Source organism: Sparus aurata, chromosome 17 (assembly GCF_900880675.1).
Source record: "Sparus aurata chromosome 17, fSpaAur1.1, whole genome shotgun sequence".
Lineage (NCBI taxonomy): Eukaryota > Metazoa > Chordata > Actinopteri > Spariformes > Sparidae > Sparus > Sparus aurata.
The window spans coordinates 37,765,208-37,782,231 of NC_044203.1; the positions used below are offsets into that span (position 1 = coordinate 37,765,208).

General features: G+C 45.9%; 2 protein-coding genes across 5 annotated transcripts; one reads left to right on the forward strand and one right to left on the reverse strand.

Annotated features, from left to right (window-relative positions):
• The first annotated feature begins 2,087 nt into the window (after positions 1 to 2,087).
• LOC115567802 (leucine-rich repeat extensin-like protein 5) lies at positions 2,088 to 7,527 on the forward strand. The gene is made up of 3 exons (XM_030394645.1): positions 2,088 to 3,542; positions 4,169 to 4,297; positions 7,364 to 7,527. The coding sequence occupies exons 1-3, from the start codon at positions 2,088 to 2,090 to the stop codon at positions 7,418 to 7,420; spliced, it is 1,641 nt and encodes a 546-aa protein (XP_030250505.1). The 3' UTR covers positions 7,421 to 7,527.
• A 2,501-nt stretch (positions 7,528 to 10,028) lies between these two features.
• LOC115567965 (nucleoside diphosphate-linked moiety X motif 17-like) lies at positions 10,029 to 16,873 on the reverse strand. Of its 4 annotated transcripts, XR_003981307.1 has the most exons (10): positions 16,656 to 16,867; positions 15,761 to 15,874; positions 15,536 to 15,652; positions 15,176 to 15,359; positions 14,858 to 14,883; positions 14,658 to 14,750; positions 14,059 to 14,157; positions 13,832 to 13,965; positions 13,380 to 13,755; positions 10,029 to 10,329 (listed from the first exon to the last, which is right to left on the reverse strand). XR_003981307.1 is itself a non-coding variant. In XM_030394934.1 (9 exons), the coding sequence occupies exons 2-9, from the start codon at positions 15,836 to 15,838 to the stop codon at positions 13,590 to 13,592; spliced, it is 897 nt and encodes a 298-aa protein (XP_030250794.1). In that variant the 5' UTR covers positions 15,839 to 15,874; positions 16,782 to 16,873; the 3' UTR covers positions 13,292 to 13,589. The 4 variants fall into 4 exon arrangements, 3 of the variants coding, with proteins under 3 accessions (XP_030250794.1, XP_030250795.1, XP_030250793.1); XM_030394934.1 differs by lacking the exon at positions 10,029 to 10,329 and having other exon boundaries at positions 13,292 to 13,755; positions 16,782 to 16,873; XM_030394935.1 differs by lacking the exon at positions 10,029 to 10,329 and having other exon boundaries at positions 13,292 to 13,755; positions 16,806 to 16,868.
• Positions 16,874 to 17,024: the final 151 nt, after the last annotated feature.

Consider the following 17,024-nt stretch of genomic DNA (forward strand, 5'->3'; position numbering starts at 1 on the left):
AAACACTAACTATCCCTTTAAGACTTTTACTGTGAACATATAAACAGAATGTTTCATACTGATTCATATAAAAGAATTACAGACAAGTTTGTGTTGGGAACATTACCTTTGATTGACTCAGCCAATCACGGCTGGTTCCACAGGTTTGCTCTCCGGCCTCTCAGCTGAGATACGGAGGACCAGGAGAGTCAAAATAAAGAAGAAATGACTAAATAACCACTATGACATTCAAAAGGAACCAAGAAATAAATACAGGCATTAATACATGTATTATGTAGCAAACTGCTAGTTTGTTTTTCTAATAATTTACAGTTTAGTTACTTTTCCATTCATTTTTTCATTTTCTAATGTATTCATTTTACTTTACATCACTTGTGTTTGTGTTTCTGACATCAGAGGTCAGAAAGCAAGAGAATAACTGCACATTACCAACAGAACTAAACTAAAAGGAGCTGACAGAAGTTGTAAGTGAACTGAATATTAATCAGCAACAACTTTTTATAATCTCTTAATTATGGGATAAGGGAATTAAAATGAAGCAGCTTTCTGTTTTTTTATCAGTAAACTGAATCTGAGTTTTTGATTGATGATCCACTAAAAGCCCTCTTAACATTAATAAACAAACAATAGAAATATGACTCAGTGATGGAACCAGAGGACGGCAGCAGCTTCTTGCTCACACGTTTTCAGGATTGACTGGAATTTATTCCTTCATGAACTTGAAACTTTAATGAGGAAACTTTACATCAGCTCCAAACTGTGACCACAGTGTGGAGCCCTGTTCCTGCTGACGGTCCTGAGGCATGATGGGAGTGAGCCCGCCCCTTCCCTCCCCCTCCCTCCCCCTCCCTCCTCCACCTGTGTGCAGGTGAGGCAGGTGTATAAAGGAGTCTTTCTCCAGGTGGAAACAGACTCCGGCAGCCGCTCACACTGAGATCTTTGTCACTAACTGTCGGATTTCCTGCAGAAAGATGGAGACGCTGCTCACACTCTGGATCGCTCTCAGCGTCACGGCCTCAGGTATGAAAACACTCTCAGCTCACGTTTGATACCTTTGAATGTTTAGTTTGATCGCAGCTCCAAGTGGAATGAAAACAGAATATCTGGAGAACCAAAAACTAAATAAGGAGGTCGAAGAGATCGGACAGATTTCTCTTCCCTCAGACGGACTGAAGGGAAAAACACAGCTGAGGAGTTTTTAGAAGGTTCAGTGAGTGAGTCTGTGATTGGATTTAGGCTGCGACTAATGATAATGCTCATTGTTCATCAATCTGCCAGGTCATTTCTATATTAACAGACATATTGATCCCTCTATAAAAATGTACTTTTATCCCACAGTCTGAAACACAAACAGCTCAGTGTCACAAAGACAAGCTGAACATTTATAAGACCAAGAAACCAGAGAATATTTCTGCTGGAAACTTCATGTTGAACTTCATGTTGGTGCTTCTGTTTAATTGTTAAAACTAATCTTAAATTCTGTCTGTCTTCATTCAGCTGTGTTAGTGTCAGAGGGAAAACTATGCAGAAAAAAATACTGAGAACTAAAAGCTTATTAAATCTAACTACATTGATACGTCCAGCAGGTGATTTGTTAAACAGGCCCAATGGGAGCTCCACCTGCCCCGACACACCTGTACACCTCCCAAAGACATTACTGCAGGACACCTGAACCATAACTGGGACAGTTCTAACTCTACAATTCCATTTTATCCAGTTATCTTCCTTCTGTCCCTACTTCTGACCCTCTTTTTATAACTGTATTACAGTAATGAGTAAGTACTTATTTACACTGTAGCAGTGGAGTTTATTCAGGCAGGTTTCTCATGTTTCTCACACAATACACTACAAGCAGGATTATTTAAGTTACATGACCCCTTTGAATGTTTTACCATCTAAACTCCTTGAAGGAAACAATGCAAATTGTAAATTAGTAGAGCCCGACTGATTTATCTGTAGGCTGATTTTATCGGTCGATATTAGCCTATCACAGATAAACCAGCGCTGTGATTGGTTCTTTCAAACAGAGAAATCACAGCAACATATTCTCTTCTTCTTTAGTGTCTTCCACTACAACTCCTGTTGCCATGACAACCACCCCATCAGTTACAAGCAGTCAAGATGTTTCAACACCAGGACCCGCCACCAGTCCTCCCAGTAATGTCACAACGCCAGGACCCACCGCCAGTCCTCCCAGCAACGACACAACGCTAGGACCCACCGCCAGTCCTCCCAGCAACGACACAACGCCAGGACCTACCGCCAGTCCTCCCAGCAACGACACAACGCTAGGACCTACCGCCAGTCCTCCCAGCAACGACACAACGCCAGGACCCACTGCCAGTCCTCCCAGCAACGACACAACGCTAGGACCCACCGCCAGTCCTCCCAGCAACGACACAACGCCAGGACCTACCGCCAGTCCTCCCAGCAACGACACAACGCTAGGACCCACCGCCAGTCCTCCCAGCAACGACACAACGCCAGGACCTACCGCCAGTCCTCCCAGTAATGACACAACGCCAGGACCCACTGCCAGTTCTCCCAGCAACGACACAACGCCAGGACCTACCGCCAGTCCTCCCAGCAATGACACAACGCCAGGACCCACCGCCAGTCCTCCCAGTAATGACACAACACCAGGACCCACCGCCAGTCCTCCCAGTAATGACACAACGCCAGGACCCACCGCCAGTCCTCCCAGTAATGACACAACGCCAGGACCCACTGCCAGTCCTCCCAGCAATGACACAACGCCAGGACCTACCGCCAGTCCTCCCAGCAACGACACAACGCCAGGACCCACCGCCAGTCCTCCCAGCAACGACACAACGCCAGGACCCACTGCCAGTTCTCCCAGCAACGACACAACGCCAGGACCCACCGCCAGTCCTCCCAGTAACGAAACAATGCCAGGACCCACTGCCAGTTCTCCCAGCAACGACACAACGCCAGGACCCACTGCCAGTCCTCCCAGTAACGACACAACGCCAGGACCCACTGCCAGTTCTCCCAGTAACGAAACAATGCCAGGACCCACTGCCAGTTCTCCCAGCAACGACACAACGCCAGGACCCACCGCCAGTCCTCCCAGTAACGACACAACGCCAGGACCCACCGCCAGTTCTCCCAGTAACGACACAACACCAGGACCCACCCCCAGTCCTCCCAGCAATGACACAACGCCAGGACCCACCACCAGTCCTCCCAGTAATGTCACAACGCCAGGACCCACCGCCAGTCCTCCCAGTAATGTCACAACGCCAGGACCCACCGCCAGTCCTCCCAGTAACCACACCACAACAAATGGTTCCAACATAGCCAATGAAACCAGGAACACCACGGCAGCCACACATGGATCCTCAAACACAATGACAAGCAGATCACCAGGTTTTGTTTCCACAAATAAACCAATAACATCCCAGAGTTCGTCTGTGGCCCCGCCCCGGGCTGGTGGCGGCGGTGTTCCTGGTTGGGGGATCGCTCTGCTGGTTCTGGCTGCTCTGGTTCTGCTGCTGCTGATCCTGCTGCTGATCGGACTGGTGAGTTCAGAACTACCCATTTCTGTCCGAGATATTCATATTGGTTTCAGTCTCTGGGTTAGCCTAGCTTAGCATAAAGCCTGCAACAGGGGGAAACAGCTAGCCTGAACAGCTAGCCCACTTATCTCAGGAGCTTGTTTCCACAGTCCTTTCACACCAGCATGTTTTCTTCCAGTAGACAGGATTCACATGGCGGCCATTTACATCTGACTCAGAGGGAAGCTCAGATGTGTTGCTGATTGTAAGCTGTATAAATGACTTTAGCATGTGTTAGCTAACGTTAGCTGTTGTCTTACTGCTAGAGCTGAAAAAAAAAACATGTTTGATAATGATAATCCATAAGCTACATTAAGATGACAGATAATGCTGTCCATCATCTTTTAGCCCACTGATCAACAGAGAAGCTGTGAGTGGAAACATACAACACTCCCGTTTAACAAACAGACTTTGAGCTTCACACTGTCAGCGTGGGGTCGAGGAAGCTGAGGCAGTGGAGTCATTCCTTATTATCTCTTTTGTATTTGTTGAATCCGTTAAATAAACTGAGTAAACCACAGATTGTTCTCTATTCCTCTCTTAGATCTTCCAGTCTTCTTATTGCTAACAGTCAGTATTTTCCTCTGCAGCTGGTTTGGTGTTGCTGCTACAGGGGGCGCTACAAAGGCTTCAGCCCCTACGACCAGCTGACCCACGGAGACGACATCCCTCTGTACACCACACACAGCCGCTTCGAAGGGCCCAACGGCAAACCACACGTGAGTCAAACACCACACGGAGTCAAACACCTCACGGAGTCAAACACCACTAGTGAGTCAAACACCACACAGAGTCAAACACCACACAGAGTCAAACACCTCACGGAGTCAAACACCACACGGAGTCAAACACCACACGGAGTCAAACACCACACGGAGTCAAACACCACACGGAGTCAAACACCTCACGGAGTCAAACACCACACGTGAGTCAAACACCTCACAGAGTCAAACACCACACGGAGTCAAACACCACTAGTGAGTCAAACACCACACGGAGTCAAACACCACACAGAGTCAAACACCTCACAGAGTCAAACACCACACGGAGTCAAACACCTCACGTGAGTCAAACACCTCACGGAGTCAAACACCACACGTGAGTCAAACACCACACAGAGTCAAACACCACACGGAGTCAAACACCACACGGAGTCAAACACCTCACGGAGTCAAACACCACACGTGAGTCAAACACCACACGTGAGTCAAACACCTCACGGAGTCAAACACCTCACGGAGTCAAACACCACACAGAGTCAAACACCACACAGAGTCAAACACCTCACAGAGTCAAACACCACACGGAGTCAAACACCACACGGAGTCAAACACCTCACGGAGTCAAACACCACACGTGAGTCAAACACCTCACGTGAGTCAAACACCTCACGGAGTCAAACACCACACGTGAGTCAAACACCACACAGAGTCAAACACCACACGGAGTCAAACACCACACGGAGTCAAACACCTCACGGAGTCAAACACCACACAGAGTCAAACACCACACAGAGTCAAACACCACACGTGAGTCAAACACCACACGGAGTCAAACACCACACGGAGTCAAACACCACACAGAGTCAAACACCTCACAGAGTCAAACACCACACAGAGTCAAACACCTCACGTGAGTCAAACACCACACGGAGTCAAACACCACACAGAGTCAAACACCTCACAGAGTCAAACACCTCACGTGAGTCAAACACCACACGGAGTCAAACACCACACAGAGTCAAACACCTCACGGAGTCAAACACCACACAGAGTCAAACACCTCACAGAGTCAAACACCTCACGGAGTCAAACACCTCACGGAGTCAAACACCACACAGAGTCAAACACCACACAGAGTCAAACACCTCACGTGAGTCAAACACCACACGGAGTCAAACACCACACGGAGTCAAACACCACACGGAGTCAAACACCTCACGGAGTCAAACACCACACAGAGTCAAACACCTCACAGAGTCAAACACCTCACGGAGTCAAACACCACACGGAGTCAAACACCACACGGAGTCAAACACCACACGGAGTCAAACACCACACAGAGTCAAACACCACACAGAGTCAAACACCACACAGAGTCAAACACCACACAGAGTCAAACACCTCACAGAGTCAAACACCACACAGAGTCAAACACCTCACAGAGTCAAACACCTCACGTGAGTCAAACACCACACGGAGTCAAACACCACACAGAGTCAAACACCTCACAGAGTCAAACACCACACAGAGTCAAACACCTCACAGAGTCAAACACCACACAGAGTCAAACACCTCACGTGAGTCAAACACCACACGGAGTCAAACACCACACAGAGTCAAACACCTCACGGAGTCAAACACCACACAGAGTCAAACACCTCACAGAGTCAAACACCACACGTGAGTCAAACACCACACAGAGTCAAACACCTCACGTGAGTCAAACACCACACGGAGTCAAACACCACACAGAGTCAAACACCACACAGAGTCAAACACCTCACAGAGTCAAACACCACACGTGAGTCAAACACCACACGGAGTCAAACACCACACGGAGTCAAACACCACACAGAGTCAAACACCACACAGAGTCAAACACCTCACAGAGTCAAACACCACACGTGAGTCAAACACCACACGGAGTCAAACACCTCACGGAGTCAAACACCACACGGAGTCAAACACCACACAGAGTCAAACACCACACGTGAGTCAAACACCACACAGAGTCAAACACCACACAGAGTCAAACACCTCACAGAGTCAAACACCTCACAGAGTCAAACACCACACAGAGTCAAACACCTCACGTGAGTCAAACACCACACGGAGTCAAACACCACACAGAGTCAAACACCTCACAGAGTCAAACACCTCACGTGAGTCAAACACCACACGGAGTCAAACACCACACAGAGTCAAACACCTCACGGAGTCAAACACCACACAGAGTCAAACACCTCACAGAGTCAAACACCACACGGAGTCAAACACCACACGGAGTCAAACACCTCACGGAGTCAAACACCACACAGAGTCAAACACCTCACGGAGTCAAACACCTCACGGAGTCAAACACCTCACGGAGTCAAACACCACACGGAGTCAAACACACGCCACCATGCTAACTTCCTAACGAGGACTCACAAGGAAGTGGGTGGTTCATCAGGAGCTGGTCCTCCATAACACACAAAGACTGATATGTCCCCATAAAGACACACACACACACACACACACACACACACACACTCTGCCCTGTGTGTGTGTGTGTGTGTGTGTGTGTGTGTGTGTATGTGTGTGTGTTGTAATGTGACTCCTGAGAAAGAGTCTCGTCCTCAGAATTCATCCATTGACATTAATGCAGTCAAACTGTACGGAGTCGGTTCTGACAGAACCAGCAGAACAGATCCAGCTCCAGGTCATCTGTCAACAGTCTGCAGAGATTCAGAGGTTGTTTATATTAAAGAACCTCAGTCCAGCTGCAGCCAGAACTGCAGCCAGAACACTGCTGGTGCAAGAGCTGCGTTACGCCTCGTCTTAATCTGAGTGTGTTCAACTCATGTGGTCGTTGTTGTGTTTGTGTTCTGATGAGTCACATTCAGACGGGAACCATCAGAGAGAGTTTACTGACTTCAGTCTTCAGGTGTCTTTGTTAACCTGCTGACTCACTGTGAGTCAGAGTATAATATTGATTGGTTAGAACTAATTATTGACCTCTAGTTCCACTTTATTCATTCTGAATGACACATTAGTACTGATCCGTTAATTCATCTGTTCCAGGATGACCTGAACAGGCCGATGAAGAACCGGACCGGGACGTACACGGTGACCCAATAACCGAGCAGCATGACGGGACCAGCGGAGCCGTGACGTCACCTCAGATCTTCACTCTGAACACACTGTGTTGTTTCTGTCTTTATACTTTTTAATCCTCATCTGACTGAAAACTTGTTTTGTTTTTGTTTTTAATCTTGTATTTATTGTCAGAAACTTTATTTAAAACACAACAGTGACATTTTTATAAACATTCTCCAAAATCAACTTTATTCTTTGCGGTTTTTAAATAATCACACCAAAAATATTGTTTTAAATTCTAACAAACTTACATATAAAAGTTATTATGATTAAGAGAATATTTTCCCTGTTAGTTAAATAGATTTGTATTCCCACTGCATCATTATACCAGTTATTATTATTATTATTATTATTATAATACATCTGAATTATTTCATTGTTTGATTCAACTATTTGTGTTTGTTTTGTTTTTATTATTCTGACACTTACATTCATAATATTCACATGTATTTATTATTTGCTCATGTTTTATATCTCTTTAAAAAACACATGATACAAAAAGCATTTTAGTTTTACTGATATTATACTAAAATGTATAAATATAAACAATATATATTGTTAATTAGTTGTGATATTGTCACCACGGTCATTATGGTTTATAATTTAAAAGATTAATAATGATATCAATACAAATCTTCTGTTGTTTCAGAACCATCTCAGTTATAAATGTTCAGACTTGAGATCATGTTTGATATAAAACTCGTCTATAATCATTTTACAGTGTGAGATCAGCTGACACTGATATCAATAATCGATCCCATTGACGATGTGTTTTCGTCTCAAACATCTGTCGGATACATAAAATGCTTAATAAGAAAATATATTGATTTTAATTTGCCATATTGTTTCTGTATCAATTGTACAACATGAGCTTTTTAAATGACTCCTATATATTTTAATTCTTTATAAAACCCTCGTCTGAGGTCTGAGGTGATTCTGTATCTGAGCTCAGCTGTTATCTGCTGCAGCTGCTGGTAATAATCAGGTTTCAGTCTGGCAGCAGCCTCACTGGCCCAGTTTGTTCTGTTTGGTGTCTTGAAGCAGGAAAGTGGATCCTCTTTGTTCCGGGTTTGATTTTAACCAAAGTCATCCAGCTTTATTTGTGACAACAAAACGGCTGCTTCACAAAAGAGCCTCACAAAGACAGAAAGAGAAGCCGAGGCGTGGACGAAGTGTTTGATATGAGATGATGGAGCTGATAAAGAAACTGGGCCGGGCCCTGCCTCGGGCCCTGCTCGCTGGGCCGGGCCCTGCCTCGGGCCCTGCTCGCTGGGCCGGGCCCTGCTCGCTGGGCCGGGCTCTGCCTCGGGCCCTGCTCGCTGGGCCGGGCCCTGCCTCGGGCTCTGCTCGCTGGGCCGGGCCCTGCCTCGGGCTCTGCTCGCTGGGCCGGGCTCTGCTCGCTGGGCTGCCTCAATGACTCAAACAGGAACGGACATAAAACATGTTTCTGTGATGTGTTTATGACTTTATGTTCAGTGACGGCTTTGTGAATAAATATCATCACATGGAGAGTTTCCATTCAGTCATTTTCTCTTCATCTAACCCTAGCTGAGTTAGCTGTATGCTAGCTGAGTTAGTTGTGTGCTAGCTGAGTTAGCTGTATGCTAGCTGAGTTAGCTGTACGCTAGATGAGTTAGCTGTACGCTAGCTGAGTTAGCTGTGTGCTAGCTGAGTTAGCTGTATGCTAGCTGAGTTAGTTGTGTGCTAGCTGAGTTAGCTGTACGCTAGCTGAGTTAGCTGTACGCTAGCTGAGTTAGCTGTACGCTAGCTGAGTTAGCTGTGAGCTAGCTGAGTTAGCTGTGTGCTAGCTGAGTTAGCTGTACCCTAGCTGAGTTAGCTGTACCCTAGCTGAGTTAGCTGTACGCTAGTTGAGTTAGCTGTACGCTAGTTGAGTTAGCTGTACCCTAGCTGAGTTAGCTGTACGCTAGTTGAGTTAGCTGTACCCTAGCTGAGTTAGCTGTACGCTAGTTGAGTTAGCTGTACCCTAGCTGAGTTAGCTGTACCCTAGCTGAGTTAGCTGTACGCTAGTTGAGTTAGCTGTACCCTAGCTGAGTTAGCTGTACGCTAGTTGAGTTAGCTGTACGCTAGTTGAGTTAGCTGTACCCTAGCTGAGTTAGCTGTACGCTAGTTGAGTTAGCTGTACGCTAGCTGAGTTAGCTGTACGCTAGCTGAGTTAGCTGTACGCTAGTCGAGTTAGCTGTACGCTAGCTGAGTTAGTTGTAGGCTAGTAGAATTCTACCACTTCGAGTTTCGATATCTCGTGACATATTTTATATTCAGGTCTTTAATTAGTGTGAAATCCGGTGAATCACAGCGACAGGCTGATTATCAGCAGAGCAGATGACATTATTATTAATTATCATCTGACTGTTCTGGTGACGGGTCAGAGTCCGTTCAATCCAAACCTTTATGGACCAGTGTCTCAATACATCAGTCCAGTTTTCCAGGACATTAGCTTATTATAATGTGTTGATTCAAAATGACACTATTAATAAAATATTAATTGATTATTACATTTTGGGTGAAACATGATAAATCAATGTTTGTGATTCAGCTTCCTGATCAACGAATTAAGCAAAATAACAAATCATTCATGACTGACGCGAATCATCTCTACCTTTATTTTTCATAATGTTTAACATTAAGCTGCTGATAAAACACGCAGCTCTCTGGCTGTCTGCTCAGGTTTGAAACAGGAAGTGGAATACAAAAAATAATAATAAATAAAAAGTAGGTGGGCTGCAGGATGTCCGTGTTTTGGGGTGTAGCTTGATTGACAGATGCCTCAGCCTATCACAGTCAGGTGTGGAGGTTGACGTTTGCTCATTGCACCTCAGCTCCACTGGCTCCGCCCCTCTGTGACCGCTTCATGATTTAACATCTTCAGAAACCTGTAAAAACCAAAACAGACAGAAAAACAGAGCGACTGATGACTGAGGGGAGGAGGCGGGGCTTCATCACGACGTACAGACTGTCGTCACCTGACAGGTGATCAGTTACAGCTGCAGTGTGCTTGTTATCAATCAGCGTTTGACGGGCGGCAGGGCTCGGCCGTTCTGTCAACACTCTGTTGACTTTAACTTTTCCATTCACTGTTCTGACCTGAGCCCTGAGACCTGAGACCTGGGCGGCACCGGTTAATTCAGGTGAACTGGAGGTTCAGTTTTGTGTCTCTGAACAAAAATGAAGAATTACAGCTTTAAAATGGACCCTGAATTAGTCGGACCTGATCGGTGCCACATAATATGTAATTTAATATATTTCCAGAAACCAGAAGGAACAAAAACCTACAGTTATCTATTATTATTTAAATATATTGATTTGATTTATTGACACGTTATATTTTCTGTCTAATCTTGCCAGCAGTCTGTAACAATAATCCCTGATGATGATAATGCTATTTAGTATTGAACATTTATGGCTTTAATCTTCTAATGAAGAAGAAACACGGTGTGTTCATGTTCAGTCTGCTGACTGACTGACTGACTGACTGTGACACTTTATAACAGCTCCTCTTTATCTAAATATGGAGTTATTAATGTTTGCTCTCGTCCTGCAAACAGCAGCAGAACAAACAGTTTCTGGGGCGTCACCGGGCTCAGCCGGTTCTGATGTTTCATTGAGGTGATTCATTTTGTATCAGCAGTGATTCACCTGAACGCCTCTTTGACTCACTGCAGCTCAGAAACAAGCTGCTGTGGTTCTCTCAACGTTCATCACCTGATCGAAAAACATGATGTAACGTCTGCACAGTGGAGGTACAGTCTGGTCTGTGCTGCCCCCTGAAGGCCCAGGTGAGGCGGGGGCCCAGGTGAGGCAGGGGCCCACGTGAGCCCAGGTGAGCCAGGAGCCCAGGTGAGCTGGGAGCCCAGGTGAGCCAGGTGAGCCCAGGTGAGCCGGGAGCCCAGGTGAGCTGGGAGCCCAGGTGAGCCAGGTGAGCCCAGGTGAGCCGGGAGCCCAGGTGAGGCAGGGGCCCTGGTGAGCCGGGGGCCCAGGTGAGCCCAGGTGAGGCTCCACACAGCAGAGCAGCTGACAGGAAACATTTTCAGGTCCCACATTCATAGAACTGCATCTGGATATCACAGTTAGAGTGAAAGATAAATGTTTACTGCCATTTTCTAAATGTCTTTTAAGCTGCTTTGTGTTTTGACAGTGAGTCTAAAAGTTAACATCAGTCTAAGTAGTGTAGAGAAGGAGAATGACTCAGCAACAAGTTAAAGTCTGTTTATCTTCTGGGCTAAAAACTGTTTTAAAAACAACTTCACTTTCAAGAACTCAAAGTGACTTTGTGAGAGAACTTGTTTCGTGTGAAAGACAGACAGATGTTCTGATGTTCCGTCACAGTCCAGCTGACCTGAGAACAGATCCTACAGTCTGCACGGCCCACTGAGCATCACACAGGTTCTTCGTGGCGGCCATTTTACTTCCCGCCATAACTGAACTATGTATTTAACGTGATATCTGCTGAACCGAGCTGGACAGCAGCGGACACATCTCTGCTCTGTTCTAATGGTCTCATATAAAACATGATGAACTGACGAACTGAACAATTAAAACTGATCCAGAGTCGTGATGACAGGAGGTTATCATCACATCTCTGACAGCATGTTGAGCTTCAGACCCGCTAAAAGTACAAGTACTCATTAATAAATTACAAAAGTACTAATATATAATATAATAAATTACATAAGCGCTCAGTCCTTGAGGCACGCCCGTCTTTAAACCGCTGTCAGCATCAGGTTTGTCTCATGATGATGTTCACCATGAACGAAAACACAGAATTCTGTTATGGTGGAATATAAAATGGCCGCCAAAAGACGAACGTCTCTCAAACACAGACACGTTCACGTAGCGACGTCACCGACGTCACATCGTCATACCTTGGAAGCTGAAACGTCAGATGTTTGAATCTTCACCTGAAGTCTGTCTGCAGAGTGACTTCATCACTTTATTGTCTCGTTCCTTCAGTTTCAGTGACTGACACCGAGCTGATGACGCCATCACCTCCACCTGCTGCTGACAGGGTGCAGTACCTCATTCCGCCACAGACTCTGAGCGCTACCAGCCGTTAGAGCGCAGGGGGCGCTGTTTCCCCACTAACAGTGATTCATTTGAGAAGCGCTGGATGTGACGTCAGAATGAAAAGTGATTTTAAAGTAATAAAGAAAAAAACTGTAAATGTTTATGTTTGTATTAGTTTCTCCTGTTTTACGTCCTTATGAAGCTTTATTTACACTTACATCTGTTGTGTATGCGCTGTTCACATAGACACACACACAGACACACACACAGACACACACTGACACACACTGACACACACACAGACACACACATAGACACACACACAGACACACACATAGACACACACACAGACACACACACAGACACACACACAGACACACACACTGACACACACACAGACACACACATAGACACACACACAGACACACACACTGACACACACTGACGGCTGTATCTCAGGAGGTGGAGCGGGTTGTCTAGTAATCAGGAGCTCGCTGGTTCGAATCCCAGCTGCATGTCACTGAACCCCAAATTGTTCCTGATGAGCAGTTGGTGCCCTGCGTGTGTGTGTGTGTGTGTGTCAGTGTGCGTCTTCAGTGCATGAATGTTTGTGTGACGCGGTCAGAGACACTCGACCGTGTCCTGTTCTCTTTCATTTTGAAACTAAGTAGTTTCACGTCACGGATCTTTTCATGACTGTTGTTTTCTGTTGTATGACATCATCAGTAGCATGCAGTCATGGACATGTGGGTGCAGAGGTGATTTGATTGGACGATATTTCCTCCATCTTATTGTTGATTTTTAGCTCTTTCTTCACGGTCAATATAAAACTGTAGCCAGGTTTTTTTAATGTATTCATTCATAAATCAAACATACATGTATTAACTTTATGAACACTGGAACAGATAATTAAACCCACCATGTGTACAGTTTTAATGAGAGAACATCAGGTCCTCCTGAGGTCCGCGGTTCTTCACTGCATTTGAGGCCCGTGTGGAGGTCCACATGTCACCGTGTCGGTGCTGCCCCCTGCTGGCCTGAAGCCTCAGCTGCTGTTACAGTCACTTCAAATCCAAAGTCATTAATCAGAACCAGAACAGCTCCTCCTGATGCCTGCAGGACAGCAAGGTCAGAGGTCAGAGGTCTCCAGGCTCTTCAGCCACAGCTCCAGGGCGAACTTGGTCCCGGTGCTGACCCGTTCCACGTCTGGGCCGCTGACCGGAGCCCTGCTGATCAGCACTGACACCGGCAGCGTGGAGTCGCTCAGAGCTCCTTCTGTGGAAACCTGCGACACACTGGAGACACAGCCGGAGGTCAAGGTCACAGCAGCATCAGTATGAAAACATCTAATGTAATCAGCAGCTGCGATACCTGATGCTGCCCGGCAGGCCGTCGACCTGAACCTCGCCCTCCCCTCCATCCACGGCGGACACGATGGCTCTGACCAGCCGGCTGTCGGCCCACAGACAGGCACTGACCTCAGCGGGAGACGGGCTCAGAGACGCCTGCAGGGGGACACGAGCAGAGAGGACGACACAACATGAAGGGGTCAGACTGTCACATGTTCTGCTGGAGCATCAAACCGCATCACAGAGTACCTGCAGCTGCAGGTGAGACAGGGAGGACAGCAGCAGCATGTAGATGACGATGTGATGTCTCTGAGGAAGTCCTCTGGACAGCATGGGGGGGTACACCGACTGAAAGACAGACAGACGGAGAGGAGATGTATAAATGTAATCACATTAAACAGTCAACACACATTTAGCCTAGCTTAGCACAAAGACTGGAAGCAGGGGGAAACTGTTAGCCTTAAGAAAAGAATCTACCTTCCATAGCTGCCTGGTGCCTGCCACGATTTAAAGGTAAAAGAAATCCCAACAAACACATTAAAGTACAGCTTTTAAACACTTCTGTGAACTAATACAACAAAACACATCATTGATTCAGCAAAACAGCTTATTTAAGAAAACAGTGAACAAATAATTGATTCAAGAATCAAAACATGTTGAGAATGATTGTTGAAACATTCGTTTATTATTTTCACTCTGTTTCATGAAATTAAATTTAAAAAATTGTTTCATGAATCCGGTTTGATTTTTTTATCATATGTTTGTTGTTTCGTGGCAATCAACCTGTCTGACTGTCTGACTGTCTGTCTGTCTGTCTGTCTCTCTGTCTGTCTGTGTGACCGTCTCACCTCCCAGAGTCCCAGTATTTTTGGAGAAACTTCCTGTTGTTCCAGTTTCAGTCCAGTCTCCTCCTGTAACTCCCTGAGGCCTGCATCCAGCAGCTAAACACACACACACACACACACACACACACACACACAATAAAAGGTTCATCCTGGCAGACTGACTGTATTCTGATAAAATCTTTTCCAGAAACTGAATTGTTTACCGTCTCATCTGGCTCAACATGGCCGCCTAGAAAACACAGAGACATGAAACATGAGTCTTAAAAACACGTGTGTGTGTGTGTGTGTGTGTGTGTGTGTGTGTGTGCATGTCCGTGTGTGTGTCTGTGTGTGTGTGTGTGTGTGTGTGTGTGTGTGTGTGTACTACTCCTCTTGTATTGCACTTCCATAAAGTTAGGGGACTCGTCAGACAGATTAAGGGGAGAACAGTCCAACTCTAAGCAGTAGCTGTCCAAAAACACTCAATCCCACATTTCCCATGATGCACCTGCCCCTTCAACAGAGATCAGTGAGCGTCACACCTGGAGGAACCCAGACGTTGGGAAATATCCGAAGCTCTTTCGCCCGCCGTGTCAGTAGCACTCTCTGATTGGCTGTCTGCAGGATGATGGCCACGCCTACATCTATTCCACGCTGCTGAACGTCCAATGGGATCGCAGATGCCTCTGTGACCGACAGGTGTTTGATGGGACAGAAGGCGGGCCTCTAGGAGAGACAAGCACAGCGAGATGTTGAAAATGAAAGACAGAAGAGCGACATTAAAGGTACAGGACACTTCAGAGTTCCTTCTGAGTGACGAAGAATTAAACTCAGAACTAAACGAGATGACTAACAGAAGTTTACAGGTTAAAGGCTGGAGGTACACCTGTGGTGCGTCTCACCTGCAGAGGAATCCCTCGTCCTCTCTCTGCTCGGTGCAGGACGAACTGGTTCTTGTCCAGAGAGCAGTTCACCTCCACCTCGTCACGACCGCCATCGCTGAAGTGACCCGTTATACTCTGACAGCAGAAGAAGAAGAGATGTGACACAAACAGACAACATGTACTGACACAACGTCCGGACTGTCAGTCAGACGTGTGTGTGTGTGTCAGCTGGTGCAAACTCACCTGAACAAACTGAGCTCGTTGTTGAGCCGCTCCGTCTTTACAGACATACACCAGGATCCTCCTCATTTTATCCATCATGCCTCCTCTCTTCCTCTCCTCACCTCCTCTCCTCACCTGTACGACAGGAACAAAGATCAGATCTGAGCTCGTCACTGATTCTGTCCTTTCATTCATCTGCACATTAATCAGCATGTGTTCAATCATTTATAACAATATTGACGTGTCACTAAGTAAAAACATGGTGTTGACACATTACTTTGGTAAAAGTGAAAGTCACATACATGAAGAGTACTCTAGTAATTTAAATGAAGTAACTTAAACATTCATTTAATGTATGTACATAATATGCGTCGTGCAGCATGTAATCTGTAAAGTAACTAAAACTATTAACAGTAACTGAGTACATGTACTTAGTTATATTCCATCACTGAGTATTATTAATGTGCTGTACTTCCTCTGCAGAGTGTGAACATGAACTTTATCCAGTGGGTTCACAGATTATCACAATCAATGTCTTTTATCTGATTATTGATAAAACATTTAAGGATGTGCTCTTCAGCTGCAGCTGTTATCTGTAAAATATCTTATAACGACAGTTAACACATAACAGTAATGGAGTAAACAGTACAGTATGTGACAGTGGATTAGTGACGTATTAATCGATATGGACATCTGACTGTTAAAGCTAATGACAATAACAACACTTTGTTGTTGTTGTTCAGTTTGTTGAGTCACGACGGGGCAGTTAGCATGTTGCTAACAACATGAGCAGTTAGCATGTTGCTAACAACATGAGCAGTTAGCATGTTGCTAACAACATGAGCAGTTAGCATGTTGCTAACAACATGAGCAGTAAGCATGTTGCTAACAACTTGAGCAGCTAACTTTAGCTCACATTGAACTCTGTCGAGGCTTCAGGCAGCCGGAGTCAAACCCTCCGAACAGAACCGGGTCCTACATTCGACTCTGTGCGTCTTATTGTCCACATTTACATTTACATGAATATTGTCGGAACAAACACCTTGAGACGTTAACGAGCTCGGACCTGAGGACACGCGCGAGACACCGGCGAGCCGTCAGGTTAGCCTGCTGCTACATCCGGTTACGAACGCCAAAATAAAAGACAGCACATGTAACACCACAACGTGTAACTGAGTATATTTACTCAAGAACAGTATCAAGTGATACTTTCAGTCCGCTACACCTTTGAAGGAAACATGGGACTTTAATACATTTAGTTACTAGTTACTTTACAGATGCTGCA